The 27,384-nt window shown below is 35.9% G+C and overlaps 1 protein-coding gene across 1 annotated transcript; it reads right to left on the bottom strand.

Moving 5' to 3' along the window:
• Positions 1–537: 537 nt before the first annotated feature.
• On the bottom strand, positions 538–27,298 carry TMEM209 (transmembrane protein 209). The gene is made up of 14 exons (XM_007469713.1): positions 27,162–27,298; positions 26,974–27,032; positions 26,011–26,142; positions 25,304–25,545; positions 19,276–19,477; positions 14,785–14,960; positions 14,109–14,180; positions 11,657–11,753; positions 8,693–8,818; positions 6,890–6,987; positions 5,729–5,843; positions 5,531–5,628; positions 3,773–3,846; positions 538–911 (listed from the first exon to the last, which is right to left on the bottom strand). The coding sequence occupies exons 1-14, from the start codon at positions 27,296–27,298 to the stop codon at positions 857–859; spliced, it is 1,683 nt and encodes a 560-aa protein (XP_007469775.1). The 3' UTR covers positions 538–856.
• Between the last annotated feature and the right edge of the window lie 86 nt (positions 27,299–27,384).

The following is a 27,384-nucleotide window of genomic DNA, read 5'->3' on the forward strand; positions in this document are numbered from 1 at the left end:
AAACAGTCAGGGGATCTGCGGGAGGTGGGAATGGAAGGAGTGGGGGGAGGGAGAGCTTCTTTGGGAAAGCAACATTTAGGCAGAGCCTAGAAGGGTGCTGAGGAGGGTTGGCTAGACCAAGAGTGGGGCTGGAGTGTCTCAGGCAGCGGGAGTGCACGGAGGCCCTGGGATGAGAGCTGAGAGAGGGCCAGTGTGGCTGGGGCGTGGAAGGAGAGGGGCAAGGCAAGACTGGAGTGGAGGCAGGGGCGAGGGGGGCAGAGGGAAGATCAGGCAGCATCTTTCAAACCATGTTCAAGACTGTGAACTTCATCAAGAGTTGACTTTTTAAACATTAATACCGTCAAATCTCTTCCAATAATATTTTTTAAATGCACATGAACTATTATTTAAAAGTTTATCTCATTTCTTTAAATATGGGCCTTGGGCTAATTTGTTGAACACTGGGGTAATATAAACATTAAAAAAAATAAGCAATTTGCTTTTTAAAAAAAATTATTTATACTAAATAACTCAACTGAAAAAACAATTTTTGTGGGGAAGAATCAGGCGGATGATTCTTATTTGGGGGGTTACAGTGAAGAAGGACTCAATTAAGGGGGAACTGCACTGTTTTGGCCAACAAAAATCTGAAGGATTGCAGTTTTTTTCTGAAATGATAAAGTAATGTTTCTTGGTGTAGAAGATATAGGGCATACTTTTACAAAGAAGTTTCATAATAGCTAATTTTTTGTTAAATCTAAACAGTCTGTAACATACACATATGTATCTTATTTCAGAAGAGGCAGTAACTCAGATACTTAGATTCAACTTCTGATTCAGTCAAATGGAGTCCAAAAGTTTGGAATTAAATGACCCACTACTCGCCAAAAATCCACAAAATATTCACACCAGACAGACCAAGATTAACTCTCCTATAAAGAGAAAAAAAAAGTTTTAGTGGAATTGATTGCCCAGCATTTAAGGTCTTTTTTCAAATAACTAAAATAGGAGTCTTTACAAGGGATACATGTTTAATTAACATTTAGTGCTTTTCTGAAATAAGTTATGTTACACATGGTTTATTAGGTGAATCTAGAAACAGTAATTACTTTCTTAACTGTGCTTAAAACCCAAATTTAGAATAAATGGACTTATGGAGTGTTGAAAATTAATTTTTCAGTGGACCTCAAGAATTATTACAACAGATAGAGTTAAACAGGACAATTTTAGCAAGTAGGATTTAAGTAAAAGTGTCAATTAAATTTTTAAAAATTGAGGAGTTAGAGATGCTAGGCCTCTAAGAGAATTTTACCTGTTCAAAAAAGATCATTTCATCAACTGTGTTTTCCCATTTCACCATACCCTCACCAACACTGCAAATGATAAATTTCAATTTGATAGAAAAAATGTTTTAATTCTGGCTTGATTGTATATGAGACTAAGCATCTTTTCATGTTCATTAACCATTTGCACAACACTCTTCTATGAAAGTCTCTCGTGTCTTTGACCATTTCCTATATTTTTCTTTTCTAATTAACATATATGCTCCTTATACATGATGGATATCAACTTGGCTTTGCTCTAAATGTTGAAATTATAATTCTTTGTCTCAGTTTGTCATTTAGTTTTCAACTTTATTTATGGTGTCTTTTGCTAAACAGGACACAAATTACTGTGCAGTCAATTCTGTCTAGATTTTTTTCCCTTTTGGATGTAAAACTTTCATCTCATTCCACTACCGCACAAATATGTGGCATTGAACTGATAATGGATTTGTATTAAACTGCTGTGTTATGGGCATGATTCCAAATGGTCTATATTTGAGCCACTTGCTTATTTCCTTTAAGCAAAGGAAATTTCCTTCCTTTAAGGTATAGGAGAGCAGTTTTTAACATTTGATTGTTCTAAAATGTATTAAAAAGATTAATCATATTTTAAGTTAATTTCAAAGACTTTTCCCTTTGTTAAAAAAAAATCCCCAATAAATAAAACACAGATTAGTTTTAGTCTAAAATGTTTCATTTTCCACATGTAAGTTCCTCATTCAGAGAAGATAAGCACTTTAAATATTATACCAATTCTTTTGGGCCTCTGCATAAATTACTGCCCCACTAAGATGTTACAGAAAACCCAAATGAACTTTTTGGCCAATCCAATACTTTTAAAGATTTTACATTTTTATGTATATGACAAACTATATATGGTACTCAACACAAGCTTCACGCTATCATGACAAATCACTTATGTATCAAGTATCAATTTAGATTTTTAGAGAAAAGATAAATTTTCAATTAAACCCAAAAATTCATTATTTATTTAAAATACTTCTAAGTTAATTCCTCACTTCAAAATAGTCTTCCAGAAACACTGTTAGGAATTACAAAACAATATATTTATAGCACATTCCATCTTTCTAATACATGTATATCTATCTAAATACTGCTAGAAAATTTAGGAAAAAGTCTGTATTTACTGACACAGAAGAATATCCAAGATATACCATAAGATTAAAAGGCAGGTCACAGAGTAATATGTTTGGGTACAATATATTTTTAAACAAAATGAAAACTAAAAACAAAATCAACTTTCCCCAGAAAGGAGTCTGAAAATGTACACCTGAAACTGTTAACACAAAGGATACCTCGAGGGAGAGTTGATCAGAGGGGAGTTTTCAATGTCTAGTTTATACACTGCTATATTGTTTAAATATTTCTATATTGAGCATGCATTATTTTTGTAATTAAAAAAATAAAGAAAAAAGAGCCATGGTAGCATAAAAAATCTTTAACTCAGTATATCCAACGCATTATTTCAACATGTCATCAATATACAAAATTATTAGAGATATTTTACTTTTTCTTTTTTGGTACTAGGTCTTCAAATTCTAGTCTATGTAGTTTACACTGACAGCCCATCTCAATTGGGACTAATCATGTTTCAAATGCTCAGTGCCACATGTGGCTGGCGGCTGCTGTATTGGACAGTGGAGTTCTAGAACCTGTATAAAACAGGGCACCTATAAAACTGAAAAGAAGCATGCATACCAAACTGGAACAGACCCCTGATGTTTTCTATTCAGCCCTTCCCTTTACATTTTTTTAACCTCAGGTTACTCAGTACAGGCAGAGATGGACCCAGAACCCAGATTTTCAGACTTCCAGTCCTTGCATTCCCAGATTTACCCAGCATTAGCTGAGGTCCATTTACTTCAAATATTATTTGAAGGACTAAAATTTCAAATCACCTAAATAACAAGACAGCGATTTTGAGTTTATTGTAACAGTATGTGAGCTTCATTACTAAGTATTTAGAATAAACAAAGTAAACAATTTCAACTGACCATTTTTCCATCCCAATTAACAATATTATGGAACTGGTGCTGACTTAGTCTCTCTGAAAGTGTAAACATTTTACAGAAGGCTTTGTGTCTGAAATGGGATAGCTTGAATAAATAGGACTCCAGTTTTGTTTTTGTTTTTGTTTTTAAATTTTAAAGTGGCAAGAGCCTGATACATCAGGGTTGTTCCTCTGGGGGACACAGCTGTAAAGCCAATGATGTGGTCAAATTGCCTTTTTATCAATGGGGAAATGGAGGTTCCAAGGAATTACTGTAATGGACTTGCTCAAGATGGCAAAGCTGGTTAGTGACAGGGCTGAGCTAGTACTAGAAGCCATATCTCTTACTGTTCAGTCCACAAATCTTCAGTATATGATGCTGCCTTCTGCAGAATCTGAACATAAGGAAAACAGTATATAAGTTAAGTACTTGTATTTTTAAAGCATAAGTACTTACCCAAGCATTCCTGACTCTTTGGTCTTTATGATGTAGAGGAACATTAACAACGTATGAAACATATTATTTCGGCCCTGGAACAAAGACAAAAAATACAGCAAGATTTAAACCTAACGAAACCAAACCATTCAGCCTGATAGGTAAATGCGATCCTATCAATTTATATTCTACTAACTCGGAATTCCATGTAATTCAGCCTTTCATTCATTCATTAAACAAAGTGCCCACTTTTGTGCTAGGAAGTGGGAATACTGTGGTGAATAAAACAGAGAGGATCCATGTAGTTGAGGAGCTTAAGGTCTAGTAGGAAAGGCAGATGGGAAACTCAGAATTACAATAAAGTGTGATGAATGTTATGAGAAAGAAGAAGGTGTAGGGTGCCATGGGAACATATGCATTAAACCCAGAGTGGTGAGGCAAGCAATGCCTCCCTGAGAAATTTTTAAGTTGAGACCTGAAAGTTGAGCAGAAATAAACACGTTAGGTAGTTCCCATACACGGGGGGCAGCATTTATGAAGGTCTGGATGGGAGCTATTCTGAAGCTGGTACCCCTGTATCCTACACACAAAAAATACTCTATCCCCCAAATTAACAGCATAAACAACAGTGTTGGAATTAAAAAACCTTTAATCACACTTCAAAATACATTATGATATATGTTAACAGTGTAAGTAACATATTAAATGTAAATTAATTTTACCTACAAGGGACGATGAGGCAGCATTTTGCCAGCACTAAAATCAAACTATTATATGTAATTTCTGGTCTGTGAAATAGCTCCTGATTTAGATTTTCAATTTACTGATTAACTTATACCTGCTTATTCTGATTTAGTGTTTTTACTAAAAAAATCTTAGGATATATGATTTTTAAAGACAGTGTTTCTTTAAAAAAAAAAAAAAAAGGATTTGCATGGAACTTGAATGGCCCAAAATATTTACACTTACAAAGTTGAAATATTAAACTTAAAAAAAAAATGAAATATTCTCTCCTGGGTAACTGATGAAGTGAAGGATACAATTTATTATTACAGTCTATGTAAAATTTCTTAGTATAGATGCTGGTAACAAAAATAACTGCAACGGTCATCAACAGAACTGATGTTTGTAATCAAAAGTAAAATACCTGAATAGAAGTGTAAACTGGTACAATCATCTTTTTGATAACATATTTTAACAGCCTTGAAAATATTCTATAACCTAGAATTCCATTTTTGGACTTCAGGCTAAAAAACTACCCAAAATGCAGACAGCTATATGCATAAAGGTATTTATGATAATGAAGACTTAGAAACATCCAAAATATCTAACTGTAGGGGAGTGGTTAAATAAATTATAATTTTATTGTGAAGTTTTAAAATAGCCATTAAAAAGTGTTTTAATGAGGATTCTTAAAGGCATGGAAAATTATAACATTAATTTTAAAAAGGATATAAAACTACATAAATAATATGATTTCAACCCATAAATAAGTACAGGGAAAGACCAAAATGAAATTTACCAAAAAAATTATACCAAATGTTAACAAGAGCTTCCTGTAAATAATGGAATAATGAACTTTTCTTCCTTTTCTTCATACTTCTCCAAATTAAGCACATATTACTTCTAGAGTTTTAAAAAAAGGGATACAAAACTAGCACTTTTTCCCTAATTTAAAAAGTTTACCTATTCCATAAACAAGAGAATCTAATTTTAAAAATATTAACAAAGCAAGTCATCCATGACATTAGTAATAGCAACTGCTACATTTAGAATTACCTTTGGAAGACTGTAGACATGACGCTGGTAGATTAGCTCATAATGGGGAGGGTTGATAGCACTCTGATAAATGCAAAAAACATTCTCATTTGTCACGTCTGTAAAGGAAATATGCTACATTAAAAAAACAAAACCAAACCACTAGATGTATTTCATGTGAAAAGCTCAATTCATCCTTTTAAGAGAGGTTGTTTATACCTGGTTTATTCGGTGTCTGAACGAAGTGCTGAGAAGTAAATGTTTTTCCATCAGGGTATTTAGGATGTGGAGGTAGTCTGGAATCAAGGTAGGTGCAAAACACATGCATGATGATCTGAAGATAAGGAAACAATTTTTCAAAGTCAGCATGAAAATTGATCAAGTATGTATGTGGTACTTTTAAAACATGTTTATGACTCCAATTTTTAAGTTTTTCCCCAAAGAAATAATTAGCAAAAATGTTTTCAAGTGGTTATATCTGTAAGATGAAATCTATGAAATGAAAAGATTAGAGCAAGACATTCCTAGTTTTCTGTTAAGGGCATCATTCACACCCATATAGGTAATTAACAGCAAAATCAAAATAAAATACACATACATTCAATTCTGAATTTGAGTATCGGCATTTAAAACTTCATTTTCACACATAAGAGTCACTATAAAAAACAAAACACACATAATTTTGAAAAACTCTTAAATGCTCAAAAACTTTATACTCTTTGATTTCATAAATCTAATTCTAGGAATCTTTATTAAAATCATAATCCTAAATAAGAAAGAAACATGCATTATGTTACTCCTGGCAGTATTATTTAAGACAGAAAAACAAAAATCCCTCCCCCACTACATGTTTCCCAAACTTTTAGGTCCAATATAGGAGAACAGTTAAATGACAGTGTGTAATAGTGCAAATAACACTGAAAAGTGAAAAAAAGCAGGAGACATAATTTTACATATGGGATTATTATATCTGTATCAATAAAAACATTAAAAATAGCACAATATAAGTAAAAAAAAAAAAAGAAGAAAATATACCAAAATATTAACAGTGGTTGGGTTAAGGTGCTGGTACAAAAATTTTTTATTTCTACTTAGTTTCTAAGTTCTTTTTATTTATTTTATTTTCATTTTTATTTATTTATTTATTCATTTATTTATTTATTTTCTTTTTTGGCCTCACTGTGTGGCTTGCAGGATCTTAGTTCCCTGACCAGGGATTGAACTCGGGCCCACGGCAGTGACAGCCAGTGCTGAGTCCCAACCACTGGACTGCCAGGGAATTCCCTCCAAGTTCTTTTTAATATTCATTTTTATAATGGAAAAATAAACCCAATAACAAAAATGTCAAACTGAAAAAACAAAATAAAACTGGGGACTTACAGCAGAATCAGTGGGCAGGTCTGTATCCCACTTGCGGCCTTTGAAGTCTCCACCTCTATTCCATCGAAATGAGCTCATACAGCCTCCTTGGGAAAGTTCTGTAGCAATAAAGGTAAAATAAAATAAGCTAAGAATATACAAGAAAGAAGGAAAAAAAAAGGCTAAGGGGGGGCTTCCCTGGTGGCGCAGTGGTTGAGAGTCTGCCTGCCGATGCAGGGGACACGGGGTCGAGCCCCGGTCCGGGAAGATCCCACATGCCGCGGAGCGGCTGGGCCCGTGAGCCATGGCCACTGAGCCTGTGCGTCCCGAGCCTGTGCTCCGCAACGGGAGAGGCCACACGGTGAGAGGCACGTGTACAGCAAAAAACAAAACAAAACAAAACAAAAAAAGGCTAAGGGGTTACAATAAGGAAAGTATAACATCTAAAAACCTGATTAAAACATGCAGACAAAGAAATACAAGATATAAAAGATTAAATAGCACCATGGGGACTTCCCTGGTGGTACAGTGGTTAAGAATCCACCTGCCAAGGCAGGGGACACAGGTTCGAGCCCTGGTCCAGGAAGATCCCACATGCTTTGGAGCAACTAAGCCCATGCGCCACAACTACTGAGCCTGTGCTCTAGAGCCCACGAGCCACAACTACTGAGCCTGCGTGCCACAACTACTGAAGTCCTTGTGCCTAGAGCCTGTGCTCCACAACAAGAGAAGCCACTGCAATGAGAAGCCCGTGCACCACAACGAAGAGTAGCCCCCACTCGCCACAACTAAAGAAAGCCCCCGCGCAGCAAAGAAGACCCAGTGCAGCCATAAATAAATAAGTAAGTAAGTAAGTAAGTAAGTAAGTACGTTAGTCATGATAAATGTTTATTCCTTTTTTTTTTTTTTTTGCGGTATGCGGGCCTCTCACTGTTGTGGCTTCTCCCGTTGCGGAGCGCAGGCTCCGGACGTGCAGGCTCAGCGGCCATGGCTCACGGGCCCAGCCGCTCCACGGCATGTGGGATCTTCCCAGACCGGGGCACGAACCCGTGTGCGCTGCAGCAGCAGGCGGACTCTCAACCACTGCGCCACCAGGGAAGCCCTGTTTATTCCTAAGTAAGTCATGATAAATGTTTATTCCTAAACCTCAGTCCAAACCTAGACTAGAGAAGGGGCAACATTACATTTTCAAATTAAGATTTATTATAAATCTAAAGAGTGAAATACTATTTCTAAAACTTGTTTTAGTGATGAGAACATTTTACAGAGTTTATCCAAATAAATGTAGGGAGGCATAAAGAGAATATGTGGGAGTACCAGGGAGGCTAAATTTCCTGAGTCTCAAGTCGGTCTCCTCAGAAGATCGTATTTCCCCCAAATAATCAGAGTATAACAGCAATATAAAGAAGCAACATATTACATATGACTTATAAAAATCAAAAGAAATAGGATCAGCATGCTGAAATTATAAAGAATGTCATTGTGGCATCCATTCTTGGTAGCTTAAGAATAGAAAATGAGTGAAATATTCATGTGAGCCCATTTAGCTCATATTTAAGTTTCCCTATTTAGAACAAAATTAGTAATTAATGTATTCAAGGCTAACTACATTATTTTGACCATTTTTAAGTATACAGAATATAAAGCTCAAAAGTTGTTCAAGTATAAGCCTTAATAAAGCCATAATTAAATACATATTTATAAAATAAGATCATACTTCAGTGATACTTACAATTAAAAAAATTTTTTTCCCCATATTACCTGTATAAAATTTCAAACTAGTGAAAAAGCTCACATTTTTCCCCTCTTCTAATCAATACTTACCTTTGATCCTTTCAAACAAGTATTCCTGATTTGGCGTGAGGTCTAGATACTGCACGATTGTATTTAGAGTTGGAATGAGTGGAGCTTTGACCAGAGCAGCCTGCTTCAAGCTAGTAATACTAGCCTCTGTTAAAATTAAAACACACAGAAAACAGATTTTTCCTCATGTGGATCTTTGAAAAAACTTCAAATGCTCTTCCTTCAATAGATGTTGAAGGAATAAAGGAAAGCAATGACAGTTTATCTTAACAAGCTGCATTATCTACTTTACCTACAATTTATTTGATCATTTCTGGCAAGGTGGCCAGATTTAAACAAACACATGCATACTCCAAAAACAGCCAAATCCATTTCGCCAGATCTATAAACAACAAATACACAGATTTTTGTGGGGTATATAAAAAAAGACACGAGAGCTTTCAAAATCAGGTTGAATTAAAAGTTGCCCATTATGCCAGTGACAAGTGAACACTTTTTATGACTGATTTCTCTCATCACTTCATGAAAGACAACTATCCAAAGAAATGAATAAACCAACAAAAAGTTTCAAAATGTACAACCATACTAGTAATACCCAATGTTGGGAAAAAGGCTTTCTTATATGTGACATTATTGCTAGAATATAAATTGGTATAAGCTTTTTGAAGGGTTATGTATATTAAAAGCCTTAATATATTTATATCTATTGAACTTACAACTTCACTCCTAAGAAATTATCCTAAGGAAATAATTATAAATGTACACAAATATTTAGGTAAAAGGACATTTACTTACAGCATTATTAATAACAGTAAAGGGAAAATCTTCTAAATTTTAAATAATAAAGATCAGTTAAATACAATATACTACATACATAAAAAAGAAATACAAACTAGCCATAAAAATAGTACTGGAGAGTATTTAACAAAATAGAAAAAGTGGAGGGAAAAAAGCAGGTAACAAAACAGTGTGACCCCAATTTAATTAAAAATATATACATACATATGTACTATTTGCTCAACTCCTAAATATACACTTTTCACATTTTAATGTTGTTAAATTATGGTATAACTTACCATTGATATATATAGTATCATAGTATTTTTCTCCAAAAGGAATAAGTGATTGTGATTTAAAACTGATTGATTGTGGTTATCTACTGAAGCACAATCATGGGTAATATTCTTTGTGTATTTCTGTACTTTCCAAATTTTCTACAATGAACATATGCATGTTGCTTTCATAGCGATAAAACAATGTTATTCTTTTTTAAAAAGCACATCACACTGGTAAAAATGTTGTAAAAGATAACATATTTTTATAGCTTATAAAAAAGCTCAAAAAGGATAAGCATAGGTTCAAATAACATTACCAAGAAAGTAACCCTCTGACTTTGGAGTCAGAAAGCTCTGGCCTCAAATCACTGCTCTGTGACACTGGGCAAGTTACTTAACCTCTCTGAGTCTTAGTAGTCTGATCCATAAAATGTGGCACTAAAAGCTAGCTTTCAAGGTTAATGTGAGTGTTGTATACATTATATACAAAATATTTGGATACTCAACACGTGGGTACTTTAGTGACGCACAACACTATACTTATTCCAGAGAATAAAGACTGATTAAAAAAAGATACCCAAAAGCAAGTGGAAAGTGTTAATGTGCAATCCAAAGCCCTTACATATTTCAAAGAGAAATTTATTCTCTAGAAAGCTGATTGACTAAAATATTCCTTATTTATTTTGAAACCTAATTATTTAACACTAAATAAGTTATAGTATATATATACTTCAGGCAAATTATATTACACAAAACCTTAACAATTTTATTTTTAGCAGATAAGAAAAATATATTTTTCTTATATTGAAAAAAGGGGACTTTAAACTAGCACTGTACACATTTTTTATGCTTTGTACAATTTGTAATTAATATCTAATAAGAAACTTGTATCTTGAATATATAAAGAACACCTACAACTCAATAATAAAGAGACAAGTAACCCAATTTAAAAATAGGTAAAGGGGAAAAAAAACTGGGTAAAGGATCTGAAAAGATATTTTGCTTATGAAGATATATGAATGGACCAGCACATGAAAAGATGCTCAACAGCATTAGCTATCAGGGAAATGCAAACTAAAAACACAATGTGATACTATTTCATATCCATTAGGATAACTGAAAAAGACACATAATAACAAGTATTGGCAAGGATGTGAGAAACTGGAGCCCTTATACACTGTAGGTGGGGATGTAAAACGGTGCAGCTGCTTTAGAAAACAGTCTGGCAATTCTTCAAAAGGTTAAACATGGATTTACCATATGGCTTAGCAATTCCACTTCTAGGTAATACCCAAGAGAAATTAAAATATATTCACACAAACATTTGTACGTATGTGTTCATAGCAGCATTATTCATAATAACCAAAAAAGTGAAAACAACCCAAATGTCAATCAAATGATGAATGGGTAAACAAAATGTGGCAGATCCAAACAATGGGATATTATTTGGCAATAAAAAGAAATGAAGTACTGATAAACACTACAACATGGATGAACCCTGAAAACATTGTTAAGTGAGAGAAGCCAGTCACAAAGGACAACATATTGTATGATCCCATTTAGATGAAATATCCAAAAGAGGCCTATTTAACGAGACAGAAAGTAGGCTGGTAGTTGCCTAGGGCTGGAGGATGGGTGGTGGTGAGAAACGGGTCTATGGGGTTTCCTTTTTGGGTGATGAACTATTCAAACTTGACTGTGGGGATGGTTTGCACAACCCAAACCTTTGAATTGTAGACTTTAAATGGGTGAACTGCATAGATCTCAATAAAACGGTTATATTTTTTAAAAAGTGGTATTATAGGCATTTAGTTTTTTTCTTCACCTCAAGATAACAAAAGGTGTTGTTAAATAGCCCATTACAAGAAGAAATTTTCCACTTGGCAGATTCACTGAAGGAACTCAAACGCTGGGCTCTATTTTCACATACCTCCTATTTGCAGCTCTGGACAACCCATTCGCCTCATTTGTGTGCTGACAGACTCAATCTCTTGTACAAGTGGCACTAATATTGTCTCATTGATCCACTAGGAAGAAATGAGGTAATGATTTTACACACGCAATTTTAAAGCATTTCTCAAATAATTATTTTCTTGAAACTATTTTTGCTGTCTTGTACTTGAATATTAACAGAGTATAGTGAAAGAGAATGGAAGTAGCAGCTACCTGAAGTCTAGAGAGAGAGAAGTAAATATGCTAACGGAGTATAACTTGACTAACTTATATTCTTAAATCACATATGCCTATTTTTTGAAGATATAAAACTTACAGTTACATGTTAAGTTTTTCTTAAATTCTTCTTTCTGGGATCATTATACTTAGCTAAAAGGCTCATCTTCAGTTTACATTTCTAGGGTAATTATTCACACATTTACACATGTAGCATTTATACTGGTTTGTGGTTAGTAGAATAGTTTTTAAAACTAAACATAACTTAGATTAACATAACATAACATAACATAGATTAGCTCTCAGCAGGCTCACTCAATCCCCTAACCATGTGGAAAACAGATTTTACTGTATTTGAAACTAGTTTGTGAATATTACAATATTCACTTTAGGACTAGGAATTTCAAATTCCACTTTGCATGGCTGATATCAAACTCATTCTGGGATGTGAAAAGACTGCCCAAGGAAATACCCTATCTAGTTTTTGTGTTATGTGTTTGTTCACAGCAACTTCAACCACCATTTGTTTCCACACTTCTGTTTAACCATAAAGTAGAAGGATGAAAACAAGCTTCAGATCAAATACAAGTCTATACAATTCATTATAAAATTTTTGAATTAAAAAGCCTCTGAAAATGAAGTGTTTTTATAATCTATTTAGCAAGAAAATTTGATATACTGGCAAGACCTGAACTGAATTCCTGTGAAGCTATTTTTAGACTTTATCCTACCTAGTGTGACAGTTCATATGCTGGGCTGCAGAAACATTAATGTGGTTGATAACTGAGTACTAACAAGACCCTGCTAGTGTATTACAAAATATATGGTATATGCATATACTGCTTTTTAAGAAAAACTACAAAAACCCCTAAATTTCAGAACATTGTAGCCTAAGGAATTCAGATAAAGCATTGTGTTTGTATTTCTTCTAAGCTAATACTTCTGACCAAGACTTTATAAATATATTAACATTTTTAGATAAGTGGAAATAAAAGAAAGTAGAGTTCTAGGACATCATTTCACTTGTTCATTCTTCCAACATTTATTAAGTGTATCCTACTTGCCAGCCACTCCTAGGCTGCAACAAAATTATCTACTAGTTCCAGGAGAGAGATCTAGGCCTCATTCCCAGAAAACCTGATTGAGTAGTTCTAGGGCTGGCTCTGGAATTCTTATTCAAAAAAGCCAATTAGGCTTCTGGTTCAAGAAAGTAGGCTACTACTTTCACCACTCCTTCTTCATACCCTATTTAAATTATAGTAAAAGAAAAAAAAAGGGGCTTCCCTGGTGGCGCAGTGGTTGAGAGTCCGCCTGCTGATGCAGGGGACACGAGTTCGTGCCCCGGTCTGGGAAGATCCCACATGCCGCGGAGGCTGGGCCCGTGAGCCATGGCCGCTGAGCCTGCGCATCCGGAGCCTGTGCTCCGCAACAGGAGAGGCCACAACAGTGAGAGGCCCGTGTACCGCAAAAAAAAAAATAAATAAAAAATAAAAAAGAACAAGTGATTTCAACATATTTCTAGAAGCTATACAGTGGGAGGATGAGTGTTGAAGGATCAAACAGTGGAAGAAGCGGCAGCCTCTACAGAATCTAAGTGGAGGGGCTTCCTGCAGTGGAGGAGGGGCCCATTCGCCCCCCGGAATCGGGACAAACGGGTACTACAGAGAACGACAGAAAGAGGCAGGGTTGAAACCAGGAAACTAACTCACTCTGTATATGCAAGAGCTGGCCTTGCCAACCTCTAGGGCAAAGATTAGAAGGTTCTTCTTTAGAAAAATCGAAGAAATTGATATACTCTGAAGTAGCTTCAAGCATATGTTATGTTCTCTAACTCTGAAGTTTTCTGACATTAAGGACCTCATTTTTGCTCCCCTCACATTTCTAGACACATAACAGACTCTGACAGGAAAGCTCTTTGAAAAGTAAAATTGAGATGTTGGGAAAGGGAAAATCTTAGCAACTAAATACACTGTTCCTTTATCCACTCAGAATACACTGATTTACTAAATACTGAGGGAAAAAAATTCCCCAAGAATATGGACACTATATGGTAAACGTCACGTTTATTCTTATATATGTGCCACACATATTGTACTTTTAATAATACTTAATTCTGATATTCTAATAATTAACATTTCTAACTGATATTCTAACAACATACTTTGTACATTAAGAGGCACTAATATTGTCCAAAGAGTAATGTTAGAACTTACATTTCTGAACTTGGCTGTCCATGAATCCATATGATCAAGAAGTTGTCTATTCATAGTCACTCTTGCCCAGACCTATTAAAAATGTTTAAAATGAACAATCAAATAAAATGCCAGTTATCAATCATTCCTTCCCCCACCCTCAGAAATATCTGGAATACTTTGGAAAAAACTTCATGAATATCAATACTGATCTAATTAATATGCAGTAGTTGCTATTCATGCACACATATATATTTAAAATTCCTTACATTGATATGTTTGAAGAACATTCTTCTTGCTTTTAAGAACAAAATTTAAATCCTTTATTTGCTTTTAAACTGATGAAGTTACAGAATATCAAATGTTCTAATCTAAATGTATTTCAAGAGCAAGAGTCTTGTATATGTTAGTTAAGTACAAGTAGATACTTGAGATACCTTTTCAATATAAATGAGTGCAGAAAAATGTTTTAGGCAGGAAAGTAATGTTAACTATGTGTCATAAAGAGTAAAACGTACAATATAATTCAGTTTTGGGTACACAAACTTAAGGAGTCTTTCTACCGTTTAATGTGTGCCAGATTTATGTTTCTAGCCAGTAGAAGTGGAGGTTACAGAAAAAAACGTTCCAGAAGAAGAAAAGACTTTCTAACAATCTGTAAATCATAAATATCAAGTCATTTTAATTTTCCATTTACCTCCTCTGCAGCTTGTTTAGAACTGAGATCAGCTTCATCTTTGTTAGCACATGGGGCCTGAGACCTACAGGCAAGCTGATACTGAAACTTCTTTAAAGTTTGTGCATAATCCCCCATAGAACGACTGTGGTTCCAGAAAGTAGGACTGGTGGAAGGCGAAGTAGAATCTGGGATTCCTACAATGATTAATTTAAAGATTATCAGTGTGTTGTAGTAATTTTCATATCTGGAGCTGGTATATGAACTCTGGGTATCCAGGAACCTAGGCAATGGCAATCAAAGACAAAGCCTTGGGCTTCCCTGGTGGCGCAGTGGTTGAGAGTCCGCCTGCCGATGCAGGGGACACGGGTTCATGCCCTGGTCCAGGAAGATCCCACATGCCATGGAGCGGCTGGGCCCGTGAGCCATGGCCGCTGAGCCTGCGCGTCCCGAGCCTGTGCTCCGCAACGGGAGAGGCCACAACAGGGAGAGGCCCGCGTACCCCAAAAAAAAAAAAAAAAAAAAAAAAAAAAGACAAAGCCTCCTCTCCTCCCTGCTTCCAACGTTCTCTCTTCTTCAGAGAAATGGACTGCTGGTGCTAAAAATTAAAAAGAACATTTTTCTGAGCAGTATCACTTTAAGAGCCATATGCTCTCTAAGTGGCGGAAAGTGTCTGTTTATTTTTGTTGTAAAATTAAGCTTGTTTCATTCTCTAAGACTTTCAAATGATTCAGAGAGAAACAAAAGACAAATTTCTACAGGAAATAAATAGGCTAAGGAGTTCTTGCTTGAATTTTTTGGAAGCTCTTTCTGAATGGGATAATTACAGCCTCTTATTAATAAACTAGTCTTTTGGCTAGCAGCTAAACTCACTCTTCCCTGTACTACACTTTGTTCTATTTATAGTCTGTAGTAATTCCTGCCTTGTATTAAGAGACCATCTGCTGATTACACTTCTAAATTTATAAATTTACTTTTAGGAAATGTAAATAGTCACATTTAGGGACTTAATACTACAGAGGAATCTACCACAGTACTTATCACACTTTAAGGTCTGTTTCTTTCTCCAAATAAAATTTGAGCTGAGGGCAGGGAATATTTTTTTCCCGAGCATCTAGCCCAGTACCTGAATAAACAGCAAATTTTCAACGACAACTATTATGATACTTATGAAGTATTTTTTCAGTTTACCTGATATCAAAAATATCAATTAATATTTCATACCCTCACACAAAAGTCACAAATACAAACTAGTTTTATTTTTTTAATCTTAGCAGAATTTTTAAAAGGAATGACTGTAAAATAATAAAACTGGTTTTCTAGTGATGTTTATAGGCACAAAAGACGAGAAATCATGAAAGGGATATGTGGCAGTATTTCAAGTCACAGCATCAAAACCTTGAAGGTTAGCCAGTCTTGTGCTAGTAGCACTGGTCAAAGTACGTTTCATGCTGGCATGAAAATAAATAATTACATATAATAAAGAAATACCACACTTGGGGTAAAAAAATTTCAAGTAGGACTTCTGGTAACACTGACTTAGAGGAATGAATTAATGTCAAGAAAAGAAGTTTTAGGGCTTCCCTGGTGGCGCAGTGGTTGAGAGTCCGCCTGCCGATGCAGGGGACACGGGTTTGTGCCCCGGTCCTGGAAGATCCCACATGCCGCGGAGCAGCTGGGCCCGTGAGCCATGGCCGCTGAGCCTGCGCGTCCGGAGCCTGTGCTCCGCAACGGGAGAGGCCACAACAGTGAGAGGCCCGCCTACTGCAAAAAAAAAAAAAAAAAGAAAAAAGAAAAAAAAGAAAAGAAGTTTTAAACAAGCACAAATGATTTAATAAATAGGGAATAAAAAAGGAAGGTAAGAGACATGGTCATGATAGAGCACAAAGTTTATCCTATTTTGATTAATTATTTTGACTATTAACTTTGAAAATGATAATCAAGCTTTCTGAGAGAAAACTTGAACTAAAATTTCAATAAAGTGTGGCTTTAGATGACAAAACAAGTTTTATACAGATGACAGAAATATGTTTTTATATCTGTTGTACATTAGCCAAAGTACAAGGAAAATATATATAGCAAGTGACACAATAGGGCTTCTCTGTAATGACCACCACCACCAAAATAGCACAAAACCTGTAGCTGGAGAACCACAAAGACCAAAGAATCAAAGCACAAAGAGATTTGGAAGTCTGGCAACATAACAAATCAGGTAACCTGAAACATCTCCAGATATATATATGCTTATCAAATAAAATATATAATTTAAATGAATAACGGAGCTTGCAATAATGTAAGAGGAAGAGTCAGTGGCTAAAAATGAAGAGGGAATTGAAAATCAGAGTGGCCAGTGGCCTGCATGTGAGCTGATGCCGTGGCTGCTCTGGAGCATTTTGTAGGCTTTGGGAAACCTATCAGCTTGGATTTCAGTGCCTGGGAACTGGAAATGTGGATACAGGTCCAGGAGAGGTAGACAGCTGGACTGAGACCTTCTTCCTGTCTCTATTCCCTGCCCCCTGCATAGAGCCAGGAACCTCAAAGGGCCACATTCTCAGTGGATAAGGAAAAAACATCTGTCCACCGACACCAGGAAATAACAAGGAAGCTTGTCTCTCTTAGGCTGTTTAAAAAGAAACCCCCAGAGATTTAAAAATTACAGATCTATCTTCACATGGGTTTACAGTGCCCGTTTACACTCCCTGTGAGGTTCAGAAACCTCCAAGCCCCAAAATTACTTAAGTTAGTTCAAGGTCAATGATGTTCCTTAGGCACCCGGTAGAGGCAAATATAAAACTGCTAGCAGGAAACAAGGCTTCCATCCAGCCTGCCTAGGACAGAAAAAGCACAGATAAAACTCTTCTGAAGATGAGCTTACCAAAAACAAACAAAAATTACATAAATCACAGAGAAACATGTCTCCAAGCAAACGAGTCAACAAGAAAAAAATGTTAGCATGTAATCTCCAAGAACTTTAGATAACTGAACTACTTGACAGAGACTTTTAAAAAGCATGTTTAAAGTGATTGAGATAGGAAAAAGAATTGAAAACATAAGAACAAAACAAGATACTCTAAATCAGGCATATCTGAAAGAGAACCAAATGAAACTCTGAAAACTGAAAAAAGAAAAAAAAAAAAGACAAAGAGCTCAATGAGTTAGTTAAACAGCAGTTCAGACACCGCTGAAGAAAGAACTATCAGTCCAAGCTGGCTAAAACAAACAAACTGTGGGGGGCTTCCCTGGTGGCGCAGTGGTTGAGAGTCTGCTTGTCAATGTAGGGGACACGGGTTCATGCCCCGGTCTGGGAGGATCCCACGTGCCGCGGAGCGGCTGGGCCCGTGAGCCATGGCCGCTGGGCCTGTGCGTCCAGAGCCTGTGCTCTGCATCGGGAGAGGCCACAACAGTGAGAGGCCCATGTACCAAAAAAAAATAAAAAAATAAAAAAAATAAAAATATTGATAGGGTACAGATCAAAATCTCTAGCCAGAGTACAATTAACTTAGGAAAAAACAGATAACAAAGCCTTTCATTTCACATACTTGGAAATTAAAAGCAACACCAATCACCAATAATACTTCCAAACAATATTTCTAAATAACTCCTATATGTCAATGAAGAAATAAAAATGGAAGTCAGAAAATACCTGGATATGACAAAAATATGTAGAGGGTACATAGGTTCTTTGTATTCCACTCTATAATTTTCGGTATCCTTGAAATATTTCAAAATTTAAAAAGAAGAAAAAGCATGTATCAACAAATAACAATATTGATTTGTTTCTTTGACATTTGTGGCACTTTCAGACAAAATTAAATTAAAAATCAATAGAGAGATTTCAAGTGACACAAAGAGCCATGGTCCAATAACTGGCTTCCTCACTGTGGCCATGCTTTAGCACCTAATGTGCTTTCTGTGAAAGTTCCTGAGGGGGAAAAATCATTACTTGGCTCAATAGCCTAACTTGGTTTCAATAATAGACTTTGTAATAATCAAATCCACCCCAAATAGATTAAGATTTGCTAACACTGCTTCCCAAGGCAAACTAAAGACAAGTTAAAAAATGTTCCGAAAACAACAGCACTTCTGGAGTAAATCCATGCTCTCTCCAGCCTCCCTGCCACACCAACCTTCCCAAGGACTACCTGAAAGGCGACAACTATCACTTCACGAAGCTCTGCTGCGGACCGCATCAAAAACAGTTTTATGACCTCAACTTTTAAACAAATTATAACTTACATTATACGAAAAAGCTTTCAATAGTAATGTACACAAAAGGTTCAAGATTTCTGTTAACTCAGCTATATTTTACATCTTAAATTTTGGTGAACTTAATTCTTCTAACTGAACAAAATACAAAACCAAAATGTATTTCTCTCCTAAGCTACACAAGGTGTATTACTAAAGGACTTAAACATTTATGTATGGGATCAAAGTAGCAAAAATAATAGGTTGAAGATAATGTAAAATGACACAAAAATACGTACATTAGATCTAAATAAAATATATATGTACCCAGCTTAACTCTATGCTGTTTCTCTTCTTCACTTCTAAGAAAAGTATCCAAGGTTCGTAGGTCTGTCATGTAGTCTTCTTTGTCAGTAGGGGAGTTGTAGATGGTGGGTGAAGAACGGTAGCGAGATCTCAATCCACTGTTCTCCACTTGTCCAACAGTGGTAGGGTATGGAGAAGATGGAGAGGGACTATAGCTGGCCAACTATACAAAATAAAAGAACTTTATTTTTAACTGAAATTTCTTTGTTTTGGTTTTTGACTTTCAAAAAGCACACACCAATTAGAATGGCCAAAATCCAGAGCACTGACAACACCAAATGCTGACGAGGATGTAGAGTAACAGGAACTTGGATTCATTGCTGGTGAGAATGGAAAACAGTCACTTGGGAAGACAGTTTGGCAGTTTCTTACAAAACTAAACGTACTATTACTTACCATAACAAACATCCTCCTCCTTGGCATTTACCCCCAAAAGCTGAAAATTTATGTCCATACAAAGACCTGCACACAGACGTTTATAAGAAACTTTATTCGTAACTGTCAAAACTTGGAAGCAACCATGATGTCATTCAGTAGGTCAGTGGATAAAACTGTGGTACATCCAGATGATGGAATGTTATTCAGCACTAAAGGAAATGAGCTAGCAACCCATGAAAAGATGTGGAGGAAACTTAAATGCATATTACTAAGTGAAAGAAGCCAATTTGAAAAGGCTACATATCGTATGATTGTGGAAAAGGTTGGGGTAGGGGGAGGATTTATAAGCAGAGCACAAAGGATTTTTAGGGCAATGAAATTACTCTGTATGAAACCATAATGGTGGATACATGTCATATGTTTGTCCAGACACATAGACTGTACACCACCAAGAGTGAATGCTAATATAAACTATGGACTCTGGGTGATAATGATGTGTCAGCGCAGGCTCTTCTATTCATACAACTCTGCAGCAAGATGTTGATAGCGGGGGAAGCTGTGCCTGTGCGGGGGGCAGGGGTACACAGAAAATCTCTTTTATATTCCTCTCAATTCTGCTGTGAACCTGAAACTGTTCTAAAAACAGTCTATTTTCCAAAAAAGTAATATATGTATATTTTATATTTTTTTGCGGTATGTGGGCCTCTCACTGCCGTGGCCTATCCCGTTGCGGGGCACAGGCTCCGGACGCGCAGGCTCAGCGGCCATGGCTCACGGGCCCAGCCGCTCCGCGGCATGTGGGATCTTCCTGGACCAGGGCATGAACCCGTGTCCCCTGCCTTGGCAGGCGGACTCTCAACCACTGTGCCACCAGGGAAGCCCTATATGTATATTTTAAAAAATGAAAAGCATGAAGAAAATAAGCCATACTTGTAACTCTACCACCTAGAGATACTATAATCCTTTTTCACATTTCATGTATTTTCAACTCTTTAAATGTACATATGTTAATATATTTTTGTTTTTATATAATTGAGGTAATACTCTTTAGCATTATATTGTTTTTTTAAAGTTAACAATTTTTCTATAAAAATCCTTTGTAAATATTCTTACTAGTTATATAATACTTCATAATACAAATCTATCATAATTTATTTTTACATTCTTATCTTCTAGACACTTGGATTGTCTAAAATTTTTGGTTACTGTGAGTAATGTTATGATCAGCATCTTTGTGCATAAATCTTAGCTTTATTTCTGATGACTTCCTTTAGGAGATCCCTAGAACTGAAATGACTTGACCAAAGCATATGAACATTTTTAATACACATTTCCATTCTATTAAATGAAAATGTTGTACTAAATTATACTCCTATCAGAAGAGAATAGATAGGAATACCTATTTTGGTATGTGTCCATCAGCATTACTATTTAAAAATATTTATGATATATAAAATTTTTAAAAATGTATATTTAATTTGCATTTTCCTTATACTTATTAAGTTAAACACCTTAAAAATACAATTACTTGTCAGTAGTATTACCTATTATATTAACTACTTACTCCAATACATTGACAATTTTTTTCTACTGGGGTTTCATGATCAATTTATATTAGTTTGTAATAAATTAAGGATTAACAAATTTATAATATTTAAAGCTGTTTACAAATAAAAAGGTTAATCCTCTTCCACATTGATTTTTCTTTTATTTCAATTAACATGTTAAATCCTTATATATATTATGACTGTATTTGGGTTAGTTTCATTAACTGGTTTTATCTTGCTCAAGGGGCATAATATTTTATGATTCATTTATATTACCTTATTTCATCCTCTCAATAAGTGGTAAATATTATTACTGTATTAATTTTAGGTATAAGAGGTTAGGTAACTTCTCAAGATCATACCAGGACACCATTCTAGTTTTCTGACTCTATTCTGTTCGAAGGCAGTGATTTCCACCATTCTGTCTTCCAGGTCACTCATCCATTCTTCTGCCTCAGTTATTCTATTATTCCTTCTAGCGTAGTTTTCATTTCAGTTATTGTATTGTTCATCTGTTTGTTCTTTAGTTCTTCTAGGTCTTTGTTAAACATTTCTTGCATCTTCTCAATCTTTGCCTCCATTCTTTTTCCGAGATCCTGGATCATCTTCACTATCATTATTCTGAATTCTTTTTCTGGAGGGTTGCCTGTTTCCACTTCATTTAGTTGTTTTTCTGGGGTTTTATCTGGGACATAATCCTCTGCTTTTTCATTTTGTCTAAATTTCTGTGATTGTGGTTTTCGTTCTACAGGCTGAAAGATTGTAGCTCTTGCTTCTGCTGTCTGCCCTCTGGTGGATGAGGCTATCTAAGAGGGACTGGGTCTTTCTCTGGTGGGCAGGGCCATGCTCAATAAAACTTGTCTGCTGATGGGTGGGGCTGTGTTCCCTCCCTGTTAGTTGTTTGGCCCGAGGTGACCCAGCACTGGAGCCTACAGGATATATGGTGGGGCGGCCTCCAGGAGGGTTCACGCCAATGAGTACTTCCCAGAACTGCTGCTGCCAGTGCCCCTGTCCCCACTGTAAGCCTCAGCCACCCCCCACCTCTGCAGGAGACCCTCCAACACTAGTGGGTAGGTTGGTTCAGTCTCCTATGGGGTCACTGCTCCTTCCCCTGGGTCCTGGTGCACACAAGACTTTGTGTGTGCCCTCCAAGAGTGGAGTCTCTGTTTCCCCCAGTCCTATGGAAGTCCTGCAACCAAATCCTGCTGGCCTTCAAAGTCAGATTCTCTGGGGATTCCTACTCATGTTGCCAGACCCCCTAACATGGGGCTCAGAACTTTCACTCCAGTAGGAGAAGTTCTGTGGTATAATTGTTCTCCAGTTTGCCGGTTGCTCACCTGGTGGGTATGGGATTTGATTTTATCGTGATTGCACCCCTCCTACTGTCTCAGTGTGGCTTCTCCTTTGTCTTTGGTTGTGGGGTATCTTTTTTGGTGGGTTCCAGCGTCTTCCTTTCAATGGTTATTCAGCAGTTAGTTATGATTTCAGTGCTCTCACAAGAAGAGATGAGCACATGTCCTTCTACTCTGCCATCTTGAACCAATCTCCTCCAGTTTTCTAACTCTGGAGCTTACACTTCTAACATGTTTTATTGGATCAGAACGATCTGTTCATACAATAGCAAAATGTTGACAACTGTTGAAGATGGGTAATAGATACGCAGGAGTTCACTATACTTGTCCCTTCATTATTGTGTGTGTTTGAAAATTTCCATTATCAAAAGTTTAAAAAGTAATTGTTTCTTGAAAATTTAAAAGAACTCAATGGTAAAACTTCTGGGCCCTAATGTGTTCTGTGGATGTATTTGATTAATAGTTTTTAAATTTTCTTCCTTGATTTATTTAGGTTTTCTACTACTTTGTCAATTTTACCATTTTATTTTTTTTTAACATCTTTATTGGAGTATAATAGCTTTACTATGGTGTGTTAGTTTCTGCTTTATAACAAAGTGAATCAGTTATACATATACATATGTCCCCATATCTCTTCCCTCTTGTGTCTCCCTCCGTGCCACCCTCCCTATCCCACCGCTCAAGGTGGTCACAAGCACCAAACTGATCTCCCTGTGTTATGTGGCTGCTTCCCGCTAGCTATCTATTTTACGTTTGGTAGTGTATAAACGTCCATGCCACTCTCTTTGTCCCAGCTTACCTTTCCCCCTCCCTGTATCCTCAAGTCCATTCTCTAGTAGGTCTGCATCTTTATTCCCATCTTGCCCCTAGGTTCTTCTGACCATTTTTTCTTTTTCTTTTTTTAGATTCCATATATATGTGTTAGCACATGGTATTTGTTTTTCTCTTTCTGACTTACTTCACTCTGTATGACAGTCTCTAGGTCCATCCACCTCACTACAAATAACTCAGTTTCATTCCTTTTTATGCCTCAGTAATATTCCATTGTATATATGTGCCACACCTTCTTTATCCATTCATCTGTTGATGGACACTTAGGTTGCTTCCATGTCCTGGCTACTGTAAATAGAGCTGCAATGAACATTTTGGTACATGACTCTTTTTGAATTATGGTTTTCTCAGGGTATCTGCCCAGTAGTGGGAATGCTGGGTCCTATGGTAGTTCTGTTTTTAGTTTTTTAAGGAACCTCCATACTGTTCTCCATAGTGGCTGTATCAATTTTAGCATTTTTTTCTCCAGAAAAATAATTATTAATTTCATTAATTTTTCCAAAGTATTACTTTGATTCAACAGACACATACAGCATCTATATTCCATACACTGTGCTAAGGAAACAAAGATGAGTAAAAACACATAATCTTGTGCTCAAGGTTATAATATAGTAGAAAACAAGATAATTAAGCAATGTTATGAGCTTTATGTACAGAGCTAATTAGTAGATACTAATAATAATTTTTAAGAAATAAATATAACTTAAATATTCAAGAGTAAACTAGGGTATATCCACTAGACGAGTATTAAGTAGCCATTAAACAGAAATTATGTTTGGGTGGTAGGATGATGAGTGATTTTTTTCTACTAATTTCCTAACTTTCCGTAATGATCATATGGTACTTTTCCCATGAAAACAAAGTAAAACTATTTTAAAAAGTCATATTTACCTATGGGTTATGAATTACCCTCATAATATTTAACTTATACAAAATTTTCTAAATTCCATTACTTGCCAAAATTATTATTAGGTAACCAGTAGTATGGAATTTCATGACAAAGAAATATTATGTAAAAGGGTAAGGGCAGACAATGTGTTGATTTCATTTCCAGACATTTCTCATTTAACTATAGAGATATTAGTCTAACTAGTGTCAGCATCTGAATATGTTACCATCCCAGGAATTCCCTGGCGGTCCAGTGGTTAGGACTCCGTGCTTCCACTGCAGGGAACACGGGTTCAATCCCTGGTCAGGGAAGTAAGATCCTGCAAGCCATGTGGTGTGGCCAAAAAAAAGTACTTGAAAATGTGACCATCCCTCTTTTAACGCCTATTTTATAGCCTTATGTATCAGGCAGGAGTCACAATTTCAAATTTGTCAATTTTGTTTCTATCAAGCCTAAAAATTAAAACAAAAGTCCACTTTACTGTGGGAGATGGTATGAAGGTTTCTAATCCTGTTGAGTAATTCATACTCAAGAGTCAAGTTACATGACAATCCCAGTTTCTAGCTTAGAAGATACTCCAGTATGATGAAAAGTATTAATATTCTATAAGGATATATAAAAGTTGCACATAAAGAAGCAAAGAAAGAGGGAAAACATGAGCAAAGGAAACTAAAGTAGAAAATCATCATAATTTCAACTTGTTTTAAAGACTGCAGAAAGATCCTAGATGGTGAACCTCAGTTCGTTATCTTTTCAAAAGCTAAATCTTTTCTTTTGTTTTAAGATGTGATATAAAGAACTTCTAATTGCTGCCAGGAAATCTGGCTTCTATTCTTAGCTCTTAAATGTGCAATTTGGGCAAGTCAATTATCCACTGGTCCTGGGTTTCTTCATCGATAAAACAAGGAGTTTAGACTCACTAGATGATTTTCAATTCAAACCTCCCAATTCTAAAATGGTAATGTGATTGGCCAAGAGAAAAGAGTCATTACCTTGTTATAACCACTGATGGGTGAGTAGGTCACTCCAGGGCTAAAAGAACCACTGCCACCTGATGACAGACCTTGTAGCTGAGGGCTGTATCCAGTTATACAGCTGGTGGTGAACTTGGGGCTGGTACTGGGTGAGCGAGATGGGCTATAACTTAATACACTCTGACCCTGAATTGAAGGAGAAGGTGGAGAGGGAGGGATTTGGGGTGCTGCCAGATCACGTGGAGGAGTAGTCTGTACAACTAGAAGGAACAAACAAATAATTGTGTGTAAGTATAAGTAAAATTTCTATGAAAACAGATTTCATGAACTGAATCTTTTCCTTCAGGAAAAGGGCAAGTAATAGAGTGACCTGGTTGTTAAATTACATAAAGTATTACTACCAAAGGACATAAGTGGTTGTTTACCATTTCCATAGAGTTCAAAATAAGAAATTGGCTTTAATGTAGCAAAAGTTAGTCATTTAATTTTAACAGTAATTAAACAATGGAACAAACTTCCATGAGACTGTGAATGTTACTCAATTTATATAAATAGGAAAGATAATCATTGATCTTAAGACCATTTATTGTAGAATTGTTTAATACAGTTGAACCAGATGGCCTTAGAAGTCCCTTCTAGCTGAGTCTATGAGAAGAGAAAATTAAATTGAGAAGGATTTATTGACAACCTTTCACCCACCTTTGCAAAAGATATGAAACACTTACCAGCTGTTTTCAACCCTAAAAGTGTTTGCTGTCCAGGGCTAACAACCAGACTTGTTGGTGCCACAGTGTACTTGAAATATCTCCAAAAATCAAATAAAGCATTTAGGCTGAAGAGAAATCCAAGGGCAAGCTCTGCAAGAGAACAATTTATTTATTTTTTAAAAGGGGGGTGGAACATTTAAAGGGGGGAAACAAAACCATGCATACTTTAGCAGATTAACAACAACAAAATTGAAAACTATCTTCTTATTCCTAAGAGTTACCACTTCACTTAATGAATGTCTATTATGTGTAGGGCATTTACCAGTGAGTTTCAAAATATTATCACTAATCCTTACAAGCTTTTACAGTAAACATTTTCACCTTCGTTTTAAAGATCAACCACCAGTTGTAAAGAAGTCAAGTGACTTCTGCAGTAGCTCACAGCTAGTTACTGAAGTCATGATTCTAATTCAGGTATGCAGATTCCAAAACTCTTGCTCTTCCTCTTGCCACACCACTTCCCTATCACAGACTTTAGCTTAATGTATGTATTAGACTTTGGAATTTACTTCAATGGCCATAAGGACCCTTTGTACCCAAGGACTACTGAAGAGCAGACAGAGAGGAAGGATGAGGAAACTGAGGAAGCCATCAATGGATTAGAAATCGGGTTGATCTTGAAAGGTGAAAAAGTAGAGAAGTAGGGAAGGCAATTCAGGGAGACAAATACAAACACAAATCTACCAGCTCCAAACTTTATTTTTCTTCACAGAACTCATGATTATCTGGAATCATATTATTAATTTGATTGTCTCTTCTACTAGAATATTCCTTGTTCCCTTCCTGGTGTATTCCCAGTTTTGGGAACACAGCAGGCACTCAAATATTTGTCAAATAAAGGAATGAATACTAAGCTGAATTAAACTGGAACACAGTTTTTCACTGGGAGTAACTACATTGCAGTGAAAATTAATTACTTACCTATATACCAGAGGGGCCAGTATCTCACATTATAATATAAACTATACATTCTTCCAGTCCTGAAAAAATTAAAAAATAGTAACAAAACAAAACCACACCAAAAATCAAAACAAACACAAAACCTGTGGAACCAACCATTGGCCTCTTAAATTTTCACTTTTTCCTCCTTTTTTGGCTAATTAACTTACATTTCAGTATATATCATTCCAGCCATAGATACATTTAGGAGTCCCCAGGCTAAAACCACTTTCCTAGCTTCTGTTTCTTTTCTCATCTTGATGGTTCTGTCAATAAGGGAAGCACTAGGGTTTGGCTCCCCTTGCATCTGTTCAAAATCAAAAAGCACAAGAATTAATTAAAAGAAACTACTCCATTTAAGAAATCAAACTTGTTATAAGGTAACTAAAAATT

Source organism: Lipotes vexillifer, unplaced genomic scaffold (genome assembly GCF_000442215.2).
Source record: "Lipotes vexillifer unplaced genomic scaffold, Lipotes_vexillifer_v1.1 scaffold1329, whole genome shotgun sequence".
Lineage (NCBI taxonomy): Eukaryota > Metazoa > Chordata > Mammalia > Artiodactyla > Lipotidae > Lipotes > Lipotes vexillifer.

Excerpts from the sequence above, each read along its gene's own strand:
- TMEM209 (XM_007469713.1), bottom strand. The coding sequence starts at position 27,298 with ATGCAAGGGGAGCCAAACCCTAGTGCTTCCCTTATTGACAGAACCATC. Across the intron at positions 26,143-26,973 it reads CTGGCCCCTCTGGTATATAG|AGCTTGCCCTTGGATTTCTC; the intron begins GTAAGTAATTAA and ends GTTCTCTTGCAG. Across the intron at positions 14,181-14,784 it reads CTAAACAAGCTGCAGAGGAG|GTCTGGGCAAGAGTGACTAT; the intron begins GTAAATGGAAAA and ends CATTTTTAATAG.